At 49.6% G+C, this 14886-nt stretch overlaps 1 protein-coding gene across 1 annotated transcript in view; it reads right to left on the bottom strand.

Moving 5' to 3' along the window:
• Nucleotides 1–14886, bottom strand: part of PHACTR3 (phosphatase and actin regulator 3) — a 196221-nt gene that overhangs the window by 143822 nt on the left and 37513 nt on the right. Inside the window, exon 6 of the mRNA XM_040435867.1 lies at nt 2739–2892. Within this exon, the coding sequence (XP_040291801.1) occupies nt 2739–2892 (154 nt within the window). The remainder of the gene's footprint in view (nt 1–2738; nt 2893–14886) is intronic.

Below are 14886 nucleotides of genomic sequence, written 5' to 3' on the forward strand. Positions count from 1 at the left end.
GCCGTGCGCTCCTGCAAGTCCAGAGCGGAGGATCACACTCACACACGGAGCGCGATTCCCGCAATGGACTCGCTCGTGTGAAACAGCCTTAACCCGGGCGGCCGACCCGGGGCCTGCCGCCGCCCAGTGTTGCGTTTCTGCGCTGCAGTGCCAGGCCAGCCCTACCCTCCTTGAGTGAGAGTCTTCTCCCCCTGATTCTCCTCCCCATGCGGGTGCGGCGTGGCTAGTCATTTCCTGTTGGGTGGCTGCACCGGACATGACGTTTCCCTAGGCTGCGCAGGCGCACAACAACGCCGAGACGCAGCAGGGAGAAGGCGCCGGAAAAGCTTTCGGGAGAGCGTGAAGAAGCCGGTGCGGAAGTGAAGATAAGATTTGTAAAAAAAAAAAAAAAAGAGAAGGTCCTTTTAATTGCTCACCACATTTATGGTCAGTGAGTTCAGAGTAGGGTCTGATGGGGGCTGCCTTTATAACTAGCTCTGCTATATTTCTGTAGCCTGCAACCTCTGACTGCCCAATTGGGCTGAAACTACTACACCCAGCATGTTCTGGCAGTAATAGTAAATGGATATTGGTGCAATTCTGAGCTACTAGTCTATATAATATTATATTGTATTATATTGTATTATATAGACTAGTAGCTCAGAATTGCACCAATATCCATTTACTATTACTGCCAGAACATGCTGGGTGTAGTAGTTTCAGCCCAACTGGGCAGTCAGAGGTTGCAGGCTACAGAAATATAGCAGAGTTAGGCTACTTTCACACTGGCGTTTCTGGGTCCGCTTGCGAGATTTGTTTCAGGGCGGCTCTCACAATCGGCCCAAAACGGATCAGTTCAGCCCCAATGCATTCTGAATGGATAAGGATCCGTTCAGAATGCATCAGTTTGCCTCCGTTCAGCCTCCATTCCGCTCCGGAGGCGGACACCAAAACGCTGCTTGCAGCCAAACGGATCTGTTCTGAACGGATACAAGCGTTTGCATTATAGGTGCGGATCCGTGTGTGCAGATTCGTTTTGGTGTCCGCCTGGCGATGCGGAGCCAAACGGATCCGTCCTGTCTTACAATGTAAGTCAATGAGGACGGATCCGTTTTCACTGACACAATATGGTGCAATTGAAAACGGATCCGTCTCCCATTGACGTTTAGTGTAAGTCAAAACGGATCCGTTTGCATTATCTTGTTTTTTTTGTTCGTGGTAATGCAAACGGATCCGTTCTGAACGGATACAAGCGTTTGCATGATAGGTGCGGATCCGTCTGTGCAGACACCAGACGGATCCGCACCTAACGCAGGTGTGAAAGTAGCCTAACTCTGCTGCTGGTGGAGGGAGGTTGGGGGGGGGGGCCCATGGTTCAGTTTTGCACTGTGGCCCCATGGATTGTGTGCACGCCACTGCTCCAGAGACATTACATATTATGTGGGGGTGAGGGGCTGGGAAAGTGTGAAATGCCACTGATGAGAGGGAAGAGGGGGACACTGGGAGACATAACTTCTTGCCCTGTATAAAGTATAGGTGAGATAGTTGGTGGGAAAGGTCTGTGAGGGGCTGGAACAGGGGGACACAAGATGTGCAGGGGCAGCAGCTTCAGGACTCTCCTAACTTCCCACTTCCCTCCCACAGTAACTTACCCCAGCGCTGCTGTGTGGAGTAGTGGGACCAGAGAAGAGGACTGGACTTTATACTGGAGGGAGGCACAGTGACTCAGAGAGAGCAGCGTCTCCATCTCCTGCTGCTGCCTCAGCTGTCGGCTCCTCTGGCTCCGCCCCCTCCTCACAGATGATGGAATATCACACTGCAGAGAGGAGGGGGGGGGGAGCTCTCTGCTCATGTCGGGTCGGTGAAGTTTACTTTGGAGAAAGGAACAAGTGCTGCAAAGTATTGTGCTGTCCCTTTCACCAAAGTAACATGATATATGTGCCAGTGCTGCAGTCCAGCACCTGATAACAGCCAGGTGCCTGAAAGTATAGTAACTCCCCTGCCCCTGCTCGTGGCCCTGGCTGTAGTATAAGCAGACAGGCAAGGGGCCCACCGGGCATTTCACCGGCTTCCCGGTGAGCCAGTCCGAGCCTGGTTGCAGCAGCTGCAGAGAGGACAGCCTCTAGGTGTAATGGTAACGCCCCTGTTGCTCTTAGAGGCTCATTTGCATATATTAAAACATAATTTTTCACCGCAATGTGGGCACATATGAACATGGGACCAACACAGATGCCTTCAAGTGCGCATGTAACAGGTCAGCCAGTTTCATAGGTACAATCTGCTGACAGATGTCCTTTAAGGGACTCTGGGGTTGTTATGGGGACAAGGTGATTGTATAATTTGAAAAGGTGTTTAGGTAACTATGGCCGACCCTTATGGGGTCAGCAGTTAAAGCCTATGTGCCTTCAGACTGGCACTTATGGGAACACGTCAGCTGGTGCAAGATGGGCACAGACTGTCTCTTATGGGGATATTGTGTCTGAGGGACATGGGGACACTGTGGCTAACATTTGTAGGGGTAAAGTTACAAGGATACCAGATGGTAGCACTGCTGCTGGCTGTCTTTTTGGTGGAGCTCAAAGAAGGGCATCTGAAAAATCTGCAATGTGTGTGGTGGGGGTTGGTGCCACTTGGTGGTTCCACCTACTGTTGGCTTCAAAAAGTTAGTGGGTATGGAATGGGTAAGGCCTGGAGGTTCCTTTCCCAGAGACATCATATACAGATTATTCCCAGTAACACCAGTTCTCCCAGACACTTACTTTGAAAGTTTGATTTCGATTTGCTGTCGTATTTGTTGCCTCTCCTCATCGGTTCTCTGGGGGAAGATGTTCCTGTCCTCTAGCTCCTGCTTGCTGGGCCGGTTCCGCAGTTTGACTGCCAGCAGCTCCTTCTTGTATTTTCTTGGCAAAGTTCCTAAAAGGAAGGAAGGAGAATTGACCTCTCCTGCAGTCATGCTTTACTCCATTCCCTCTGCCCCTCTTCTCGCTAAACTACAGACAGTAGAAGCGAGGGCAGATGAAGACAGTAGGACATGACTGCAGAGGCTATCCGCTATCACACAGACACATAGGTCTGCAGAGGAGCTGTATACACAAAACTGTAGTCGATTTTATATCCAAACTTTTTTGCAAACTGATTTTTTTTCATATTTTAGATGCACTTGAGTAATAATAAAAAAAAAATGATTGCAGAATTGTGTGGAAAATCCACAGTGTGTTTCAGGTGGATGAAATTTTACCAAATCTGATCCATATGCTGTGAAAAACATCTTTAGGAGATATTGAACCTGCTACATGTCAATTTATGTTGCTGTGCATAGGGTGAAATCCATGTCAAGTAAACACTACATTAGTGTTTACTTTACAGCACTGGCATAACATGTGCATGGCACTCTCCCATGTAGTCCATGAAAAAACCACATCAAAACTGCACCAAAACGCATTGGGATACAAATCGCATCCTAAACACACGAGAATCCATAAGTTTTTTTTCTAGCACAGAACATACCCTTACAGTTACACTGTCATAGCAGATTCCACTAGTCACCACTAGGGGGAGCTCACCACATTCAGATTTATACAGCTCCCATTGCATTCAGCAGTATAAAGCCATATGCAGGTGGCTCCCCCCAGTGGTGACTGCCTGCAACCTGGATCAGGTAAAAAATGAACAATCAGAGCTCCTCTAAAGAGGTAGATCATGAAATGAATCAACACAGAATTCTGAAAAATGAGGGTGGGCACTCACTTTGCAAGTTGTAGCCCAGCTCTCACAGAGGAATGCAGTCCATTGTGACTTGCTGGGACCCTATGATTTCTGGGTACTGCTCTCCCTATATTCAAGAAGCCGTCAGTACTGAACAAAAACCTTATATGACTGAATATGGAGACAGAACATTATTAAATTACATATGTATAGGGGAAATCATATTACAGTGCTCCCTCAGGATACAATGGCCTCAAGATACAATCTTTTCAACACACAATGGTCTTTTCTGACCCATCGTAACTTGAAACTAGACTCAACATATAATGTCTCAGATCCAACCAATCAAGACCCATTACTCTCAAATATTGTTCATAAATCTGTCTAAATCTGTGTTAGTGAGCACTTTCCCTTTGCCGAGATAATCCATCCCACCTCACAGGTGTGGCATATCAAGGTGCTGATTAGACAGCATGAATATTGCCCACTATTAAAGGCCACTCTGAAATGTGCACAGTTTTGCCTTACTGGGGTGGGGGGGGGGGGGGGGGGGGGCGCGAGAAAACCAGTCAGTATCTGGTGTGGCCACCATTTGCTTCATGCAGTGCAACACATCTTCGTCGCATAGAGTTGATCAGGTTGTTTATTGTGGCCTGTGGAGTGTTGGTCCACTCCTCTTCAATAGCTGTGTGAAGTTGCCGAATATCGGCAGGAACTGGAACACGCTGTGGTATACGCCGATCCAGAGCATCCCAAACATGCTCAATGGGTGACATGTCCGGTGAGTATGCTGGCCATGCAAGAACTGGGATGTTTTCAGCTTCAAGGAATTGTGTACAGATCCTTGCAATATGGGGCCATGCATTATCATGCTCCAACATGAGGTGATGGTCGTGGATGAATGCCACAACAATGGGCCTCAGGATCTCATCACGGTATCTCTGTGCATTCAAAATGCCATCAATAAAATGCACCTGTGTTGGTTGTCCATAACATACGCCTGCCCATACCATAACCCTACCGCCACCATGGGCCACTCGATCCACAACGTTGACGTCAACAAACCGCTCACCCACACGATGCCACACACGCTGTCTGCCATCTGCCCTGAACAGTGAAAAATGGGACTCATCCGTGAACAGAAAGCCTCTCCAATATGCCAGATGCCATCGAATGTGAGCATTTGCCCACTCAAGTCGGTTACGACGACGAACTGCAGTCAGGTCCAGACCCCAATGAGGACAACGAGCATGCAGATGAGCTTCCCTGAGACGGTTTCTGACAGTTTGTGCAGAAATTCTTTGGTTATGCAAATCGATTGTTGCTGCAGCTGTCCGGGTGGCTGGTCTCAGACGATCATGGGTCACGGATGGTGTTGCAGAAAACTGGAAGTTATAAATAAACATCCGACTGACTTGATCCCAAACTAAGGAACATATGGGTGAGCCCTATAAAACCACAAGAGCTCTCCCTGACTGCTATGCCCATGCAAAGATCTTTATGATAGATGATTGCATGCACTCGTACATAGACTGTGTGACACCTGAATACCCTATAATAGTGAGGGGACACGACCACCGGCTCCCTGCACTTAATACGGTGGGATTCAGGGTCACCTAGAATCAAGCCAGCACGGAAACACAAATAAAGGAAAAAGACTTATCTGAGGAACCAGCAGTTGCAGCCTCTAGCAGTGAACACAATTCAGGAAGTAGTATAAACCGCAAAGTGAGGCAGTATGGGAGGGAATATAAAGGGAGGCAATCAGTGTAAATAGATGACAGCTGGGAGAAGGAAAAGAGATGACAAAGTGAAACCAAAACAAAGAACATCATGCAAGAGGTACAGAAGAACGTCTGCCAAAGCTTCTCAGAGAGCTGGCGGTGACATCATGGAGGTGAACATGTTGGATGTGGAGGTCCTGGGCTGGTGTGTGAGGCCTGTTGGATGTACTGCCAAATTCTCTGAAACGCCTGTGCAATATTCATGCTGTCTAATCAGCACCTTGATATGCCACACCTGTGAGGTGGGATGGATTATCTAGGTGTCACGGCTGAGGATGGGGAAAACCCTCAGCCGTGCGATGACCTGCTTGACCAGGATGACAGAAATAGGGAGCAGGTAACCTCCTAATCACATCCCTACTTCTGACCCGGTCTCCTAGCCGTATGAGCCGACCCTGATGGTGGGAGGGCTCATACACTGGAACCTGTAATTCCTACTAGCCCTCAGGGCGGCCCTGGACTAGGAGCAGAGTAAGACAACATGTTCCTCCTGGATACGGAGGAACCAGAGTCTCACTGGCCAAGCTATGAAGAAAGGAGAACAGAAACAGACATATGGCAATGGCAGGTAAGTGCAACCAGTACCACACCTACCTGCCACAGACACAGAGCCTGGAACCCAAGTATAAGTGCTGCTGTCCACAACAACACAAGAGACAGAGCACACACCACACAGGAACCCAGGAAACCATACGCTGCAATAAATAAGCAGAACACCAACACATCTTCATAACATCGTGTATCACCTTTTCATAGCATCAAACAAGATTTATGACCACAAGGGTGGCCCTCACTGGCAGATGGCATAAGGGACCAGGAGGGTGCCTCCAGCTTACAAACAAGGCTGGAGTACCCCTCAGCTTCAGGTCTTCACTGAGGCTTTATAGCCCAAGTAGCCACACCCACACAGACACACCCAGTGTTCACAGACACAGAAGGGAATTAACCCTTCTCACACCAGGGAAGGGAAGACAGCCACTTAAAGGAGAAAGTGCACACAAACACACTCACCTGTTACCGCCGGCAACGGCATGCGTGGCAATCATGTCCTGAGGAACAGCCAGCAGGCCGAGACACTGCCACCACATGCACACAACACCAGACGTTGCCGCGGACAACCACAAGTGAAGGGAGGTGTCACAGTGCACACAAACACAACCTCGTGCACAACAAACAGACATACAAAGTGCATATATACACACACACCCAACCAGGTGTAACTGCATGCACTTGACAGCAAGCTGCCCAGCACCAGGTCAGGCTGCTAAACTGCCACATACATTATGTTGCCAGCGGCAACCACAGGTGAGGCAACATACTACAGCCCTCAACCTGTGATTGACGATAAGACAAGACCGCAGGCAACTGCATGCGGTTCCAGAGTCACGACCATGACCATGGGTCGTGACACTAGGCAAAGGAGAAGTGCTCACTAACAGATTTAGACAGATTTGTGAACAATATTTGAGAGTAATGGGTCTTTGGGGAATGTAGAAAATGTTTCAGATCTTTGAGTTCAGCTCATGCAAAATGGGAGCAAAACGAAAGTGTTGCGTTTATATTTTTGTTCAGTGTATAATGATTTTTAAGCAAGTGTCTGCAGTCTTCCCCCTGAATCGGAAGATTCATTTTACCTGCTCCACACTGCTCCGGCCCTTTGCGCTGCCTCTGATGTCTCCATCTTCCGGTCCCCTCCACAGTTTACATCCGGTAGTACGTGGGCATGTCCACCCAATGACTGGCTTCAGCGGTGACATGCTGCTAGTGTTCATCGAGCACCGTATTGCTCGGGGGTTCGGGCCGAACACATCGGTATGTTTGGGTGCTCGACCGAGCACCCGTGTATAATGGAAGTCAATGGGAGAACCCGAGAATTAAACCAGGTACCATCTGCTATGAAGAGGGGAGGGTGCCTGGTTCATAGGAAAATGTCAGAAATTGATGGAAACACCACAGAAATGGTTCTAGAACAGCATGGGGAGGACGTCTGGATGCATCTTGTACTTGCAGGTCGCTGCTGGGAACAATGTTGTCCGAATAGTACGCCACTTTTACAGACTGACAATAATATGCACAAAACCGAAGGAAAAAAAACGATTTTTGAGGAAAAATTGATAGGAAACATTCTTTCCTGTATATTTACTTGTATATAAAGTGCAAGTGCTGCTAAAAATTACAAGGAAGAGGCACTCCGATACAACCTGTATATCACATAAAGGAGGGCCTCATTCACATTGTGGTACAATTGTTCAGGTAGTGGGACTCCTACACTCAGAAAGCCTATGCACTAAATGAAAGGGCTGCCAAAAATTACAAGGAAACGGCACTCCAATACACCCTTTGTTACACATAAAGGAGGGCATTATACACAGCCTTGAAAAATTATGATTGATGGCCTGCTGGTGACCCTCAAAAACATTTGGAGCAAGGGCCTGCTGATCTGACCATCTAAAACATTATGGGCGAGGGCCTGCTGCCGCTTTGGTGACTCTAGATGGTGACAGTGACGATCTATTCGGATGTCTGCCCTATCAACTTTCGATGTTATTTTCAGCCCAAACCATGTAGACCATGGGTAACGGGGGAATCATGGTTCGATTCCGGAGAGGGAGCCTGAGAAACAGCTACGGCTACTACATTCAAGCAAGGCAGCATGTGCGCAAATTACCTATTAGGTATAATTAGGTGAAGGCCTCCAGGTGAGCTGACCCTGTAAAAGATTTTAGGTGAGGGCCTGCAGGTAAGCTGACCCTGTAAAAGATTTTAGTTGCGGACCTGCTGGTGAGCTGACCCTGTAAAAGATTGTAGGTGAAGGCCTGCTGGTGAACTGACCCTCTAAAAAATTATATGCGAGGGCCTGAAGGTGAGCTGACCCTATAAAAGATTGTAGGTGAGGGCCTGCTGGTGAGCTGACCCTCTAAAAAATTGTATGCAAGGGCCTGCTGGTGAGCTGAACCTGTAAAAAATTATATGTGTGGGCCTGCATGTGAGCTGACCCTGTAAAACATTATATGTAAAGGGCATATATGCGAGGGCATTATATGTGACGAATAGGCATGTTGATATGATGGAAGAGGAGGAGGAGGATGAGAAAAGGAAGATTCAACCATATACCCTTGTTTGTTATGGAAGTGGTGCATGGGAATACAGTGTATTCAGTACATTATAAACAACACATTTTAAGTGCCTTTATGTTCAGCCGCTTTCCTCTGATGAAGTCGAGAAGTCAAGGTCAATACAGGCCTTGTTCGTTTTTATAAGAGTCAACCTGTCAGCATTTTCAGTTGACAGGCGGATACGCTTATCTGTTATAATGCCACCAGCAGCACTAAATACCCGCTCAGACAAAACGCTGTCGGCAGGGCAGGCCAACACCTCCAAGGCATAGAGCGCCAGTTCGTGCCATGTGTCCAGCTTGGAAACCCAGTAGTTGTAAGGCACTGAGGGATCATGGAGGACGCTGACATGGTCTGCTATGTACTCCTTCACCCTCGTCCAAAATTTTTCTCTCCTTGTGACACTAGGCCGCGCATCAGGGTGAGGGTGCTGGCGGAGTGTCATGAAACTGTCCCAGGCTTCGGAGAGTGTTGCCCTGCCTCTGTTGTAACTGCTGTGTGTTCCCCTTGTCTCCCCTCCTCGGTTGGCCAAGGAACTACGGACTCTGCCGCCAGCGTTGTCAGATGGAAATTTTTGGAGCAATTTTTCAACAAGGATCTTCTGGTATTGCACTGTTTTGCTCGTCCTCTCCACCAGAGGAATGAGAGATGAGAAGTTCTCTTTGTAGCGAGGGTCGAGAAGGGTAAACAACCAGTAATCGGTGTTGTCTAAAATGCGTATAACATGCGGGTCGCGGGAAAGGCAGCCTAACATGAAGTCAGCCATGTGTGCCAGAGTACCAACAGGCAAGACTTCGCTGTCGTCATCAGGAGGATCACTCTCAATCTCCTGATCCTCTTCCTCCTCTTCTGCCCACCCACGCAGAACAGATGAAATTAAACCTTCATGGATACTACCCTCTGTAGTGGAGGCAACCGTCTCCTGCTCCTCCTCCTTCTCCTCCTACTTTTCATCATCCAATTCGCTCTGAGAAGACAAACTGAGGGTGGTCTGGCTATCACCCTGTATAATGTCTCCCCCCATTTCCACCTCTTCCACATGCAAAGCGTCGTCCTAATTGTGAGCAGCGAACATTTGAGTAGACACAGAAGTGGGATGGTTACGCTGATAATAGCTTTATTGCCGCTCACCATCTGTGTTGATTCCTCAAAGTTTCTTAAAACCTCACAGAGGTCAGACATCCATGCCCACTCCTCGCTTGTGAATAGCGGAAACTGACTGGAAAGGCGACGAACATGTTGCAGCTGGTATTCCACTACTGCCCTCTGCTGCTCACAAAGCGGGGCCAACATGTGGAACGTGGAGTTCCAGTGCGTGCTCACGTCGCACAACAGCCGGTGAGCTGGCAATTGCAAGCGCTGCCGCAGCGTTGACAGACCGGCTGAAGCTGTCGGTGACTTGCGGAAATGTGCACACACGTGGCGCACCTTCACCAGTAGCTCAGGCAAATTGGGGTAGGTTTTGAGAAACCGGTGAACAACAAGGTTAAACACGTGGGCTAGTCATGGGATGTGTCTGAGCTTGCCGAGCTCCAAAGCTACCACCAAGTTACGGCCATTATCAGACACAACCATGCCTGGTTCTAGGTTGAGTGGCGAGAGCCACAGTCGAGTCTGGTCTCTTATTCCCTGCCACAGCTCTGCGGTGGTGTGCTGTTTGTCCCCTAAGCATATCAGCTTCAGCCGCTACACTGCTTCCAGCTACCAACTGATGACTGACTGGTGCTGCACGTGGATAATTCGGAGGTGGAAGTGGAGGAGGCGAAGGAGGAGAAGTGGGGGTTGGAGCCACTAACGTAGGTGCTGGCAGAAACCCTGATCGACGTAGGGCCCGTGCCATCCCGGGGTACGACTTGCTCCTGGCCACCACAACGGCCACCACTACATTTCCCTGACGTGTGCCTTCAGGGAAATGTAGTCTCCCTGGCCGAATGCACTTCTCCATGTGTCCGTGGTTAAGTGGACCTTCCCAGCAAGTGCGTTGGTCAGGGCACGTGTGATGTTACGGGACACATGTTGGTGTAAGGCGGGCACGGCACACCGTGAAAAATAGTGGCGCTGGGGACTGCGTAACGAGGGACGGCCGCCGACATCAGGCTGCGGAAGGCCTCAGTGTCCACAAGCCTAAATGGCAACATTTCCAGGGCCAGTAATTTGAAAAGTTGTGCATTTAGTGCTATGGCCTGTGGGTGGGTGGCTGGGTATTTGCGCTTGCGTTCAAATTCCTGGGGTAAGGACATTTGTACGTTGTGCTGGGACACGGAAAAGGATGTGGTCGCTGATGGTGCTTGCAAAGGTCCAGGTGCAGGGCGGGATGCATCCGGGCCTGCGCCTTTGACAGAGGATTGGCCAGCACGTACCACAGGGGAAGAGGAGGCAGTGGTGTGACCCGCAGACACAGAGTGTGGACCCAGGCGTTCGTCCCACTTATTACGGTGCTTGGATGCCATGTGGCAGATCATGCTGGTGGTGGTGAGGTTGCTAGTGTTCACTCCCCGGCTCATTTTCGTATGGCACAGGTTTCAAACTACTATCCTTTTGTCGTCCGTACTTAACTCAAAAAAGCGCCATACTGCAGAACATCTACCCTTTGGCAAGGGAGATTTCCGCAAGGGGTTTCTCTGTGGAACAGTTGCAGGCCTGTGTGGTGTGGCCCGCCTTCTCCCTTTTGCCACCCCACTGCCTCTTCCAGCCTGTTACGGTGCTGCAGATCCCTCCCCCTCTGTACTGCTGTCCTCGCTCGGCTTTCCACCTTTCCAGGTTGGGTCAGTGACCTCATCATCCACCACCTCCTCTTCCACTTCCTCACTCTGATCATCCTCCTGATTTGTTGACCTAACCACAATCTCAGTGATTGAAAACTGTGTCATCAACTTCTTGAGACAGTAATTGCGGTTGACTCATTGGCAACTGTGTCTCATTATCATCCACCTCATTAAACACGAATTGCCGTTCCACACCGTCATGTTCTTGTGACTGTGGATGTTCAAGAGATTGGGAACCAGGGCACAAGATCTCCTCATGTCCCTTTTCAAGCGTGCTCGGTGAGAGGGCCAAATCAAGTAATGGCGATGAAAAGAGGTCCTCGGAATATCCAAGTGTGGGTTCACTTGTTTGGCCAGACTGTAAATGGTGGGAGGAAGGAGGATCAGGGTGAGTATTGTGTTGACCAGACTTTTGGCTACTGAGACTGGACTTGGTGGAAGACAGGGTGGTGCTAAACTGACTGGAAGCATTATCTGCTGCAATCCAACCGACCACCTGGTCGCACTGGTCTGACTTCAAGAGTGGTGTTCTGCGCTGCCCTGCAAACTGGGAAATGAAGCTAGGTATTTTGGATGATTGTTTTTCTTGTGCCCTGGCAGCAGGCACTGTTTCTCCACGCTCAGGGCCACGGCCTCTGCGTGCACCATTAGCATCATAGCCACTTCCCTGTGTACTGGATGTCACTGATATTTTAGGGATGTGCACACTTTAAACAGGAGATGTGGCGTGGATAATTTTACTGTCCACAAGGGACACCGTCTATGGAAAAAGTGTACTGGATGTCACTAATTTTTGAGGGATGCGCACACTTTAAACAGGAGATGTGGCACGGATAATTTAACTGTCCGCAGCGGACACCGTCTATGGAAAAAGTGTACTGGATGTCACTGATATTTTAGGGATGCGCACAATTTACACAGGAGATGTGGCGCGAATAATTTAACTGTCTGCAGCGGCCTATTAGGCCTCATGCACACGACCGTTGTGTGCATCCGTGGCCGTTGTGCCGTTTTCCATTTTTTTTTTCGCGGACCCATTGACTTTCAATGGGTCCGTGGAAAAATCGGAAAATGCACCGTTTTGCAGCCGCATCTGTGATCCGTGTTTCCTGTCCGTCAAAAAAATACCTGTCCTATTTTTTTGACAGACAACGGTTCACGGACCCATTCAAGTCAATAGGTCCATGAAAGAACGCGGATGCACACAAGATTGGCATCCGCGTCCGTGATCCGTGGCCGTAGGTTACTTTCATACAGACGGATCCGAAGATCCGTCTGCATAAAAGCTTTTTCAGAGATGAGTTTTCACTTCACCAGTTTGAATATCATTGGTGGCCAGTGTGCGGCCCCCCCCGGCCCCCCCACCCTCTATTGTAATATCATTGGTGGCCAGTGTGCGGCCTCCCCCGCCCCCCCCTCCCTCCCTTTATTGTATTATCATTGGTGGCCAGTGTGCGGCCCCCCAGCCCCCCCTCCCTCTATTGTAATATCATTGGTGGCTAGTGTGCGGCCTCCCCCGCCCCCCCCCCTCCCTCCCTCTATTGTATTATCATTGGTGGCCAGTGTGCGGCCCCCCCTCTATTGTATTAATATCATTGGTGGCCAGTGTGCGGCCTCCCCTCTCCCCCCCCACCCCCGATCATTGGTGGCAGCGGAGATTCCGATCGGAGTCCCAGTTTAATCGCTCTGGGGCTCCGATCGGTAACCATGGCAACCAGGACGCTACTGCAGGCCTGGTTGCCATGGTTACTTAGCAATATTACAATATTAGAAGCATCATACTTACCTGCTGCGATGTCTGTGACCGGCCGGGAGCTCCTCCTACTGGTAAGTGACAGGTCTGTGCGGCGCATTGCTTAATGATCTGTCACTTACCAGTAGGAGGAGCTCCCGGCTGGTCACAGACAGCGCAGCAGGTAAGTATGATGCTTCTAATATTGTAATATTGCTAAGTAACCATGGCAACCAGGCCTGCAGTAGCGTCCTGGTTGCCATGGTTACCGATCGGAGCCCCAGAGCGATTAAACTGGGACTCCGATCGGAATCTCCGCTGCCACCAATGATGGGGGGGGAAGAGAGGGGAGGCCGCACACTGGCCACCAATGATATTAATACAATAGAGGGGGAGCCGGGGGGGGGCCGCACACTGGCCACCAATGATAATACATTAGAGGGTGGGGGGGGCGACGGAGGCCGCACACTGGCCACCAATGAAATTACAATAGGGGGGGGAGGGGGGCCGACGGAGGCCGCACACTGGCCACCAATGAAATTACAATAGAGGGGGGGAGGGGGGCCGACAGAGGCCGCACACTGGCCACCAATGAAATTACAATAGAGGGGGGGAGGGGGGCCGACGGAGGCCGCACACTGGCCACCAATGATATTACAATAGAGGGGGGGCGGGGGGGCCGCACACTGGCCACCAATGATATTCAAACTGGGGAGGGAGGGGGGTCTGCCCCCTGCTGCCTGGCAGCCCCTGATCTCTTACAGGGGGCTATGATACGCACAATTAACCCATTCAGGTGCGGCACCTGAAGGGTTAATTGTGCTGATCACAGCCCCCTGTAAGAGATCGGGTGCTGCCAGGCAGCAGGGGGCAGTCATGTACACAGTTCGTAGTATATTCTAACTAGAAGCGTCCCCATCACTATGGGAACGCCTCTGTGTTAGAATATACTGTCGGATCTGAGTTTCACAATGTAACTCAAATCCGATGGTATATTCTAACCTAGAGGCGTTCCCATGGTGATGGGGACGCTTCAAGTTAAAATATACCATCGGATTGGAGAAAACTCTGATCCTATGGTATATTAACTCCTGACTTTACATTGAAAGTCAATGGGGGACGGATCCGTTTGAAATTGCACCATATTGTGTCAACGTCAAACGGATCCGTCCCCATTGACTTGCATTGTAATTCAGGACGGATCCGTTTGGCTCCGCATGGCCAGGCGGACACCAAAACGACTTTTTTTTCATGTCCGTGGATCCTCCAAAAATCAAGAAAGACCCACGGACGAAAAAACGGTCACGGATCACGGAAAAACGGAACCCGTTTTTGCGGACCGCAAAAAAAAACGGTCGTGTGCATGAGGCCTTACACGGTATTTTTTCACAGGTTGCGCTAAAAATATACAGTATATTGCTGCTGTCACGCACAATAATCCTTAAAAGGACTTTTGGGTCTCTGAAAAGTTTTTTGTATAAAAATCTTCTTATTACACTCCCTACACTGTCTGTCCCTTCCTATGCACAGCTCTCCCTAACACTGATCAATTTAGCACAGGTTGCGCTACAAACATATATTGCTGCTGTCACACACAATAGTCCTTACAAGGACTTTTGGGTCTATGAAACGTTTTTGCAGAAAAATTCAATTCAATTATACTCCCTACACTCTCTGTCCCTTCCTATGCTCAGTTCTCCCTGACTACGAATGAGCTGAAGACGCGTCATCGGGTGCTATATAGCACCTGATGACGCGTTCCGGCCAGCCAATCACTGTAATGCCAGTAGCCAACATGGCTACTG

This window comes from Bufo bufo, chromosome 6, assembly GCF_905171765.1.
Source record: "Bufo bufo chromosome 6, aBufBuf1.1, whole genome shotgun sequence".
In the NCBI taxonomy this organism is placed as follows: domain Eukaryota; kingdom Metazoa; phylum Chordata; class Amphibia; order Anura; family Bufonidae; genus Bufo; species Bufo bufo.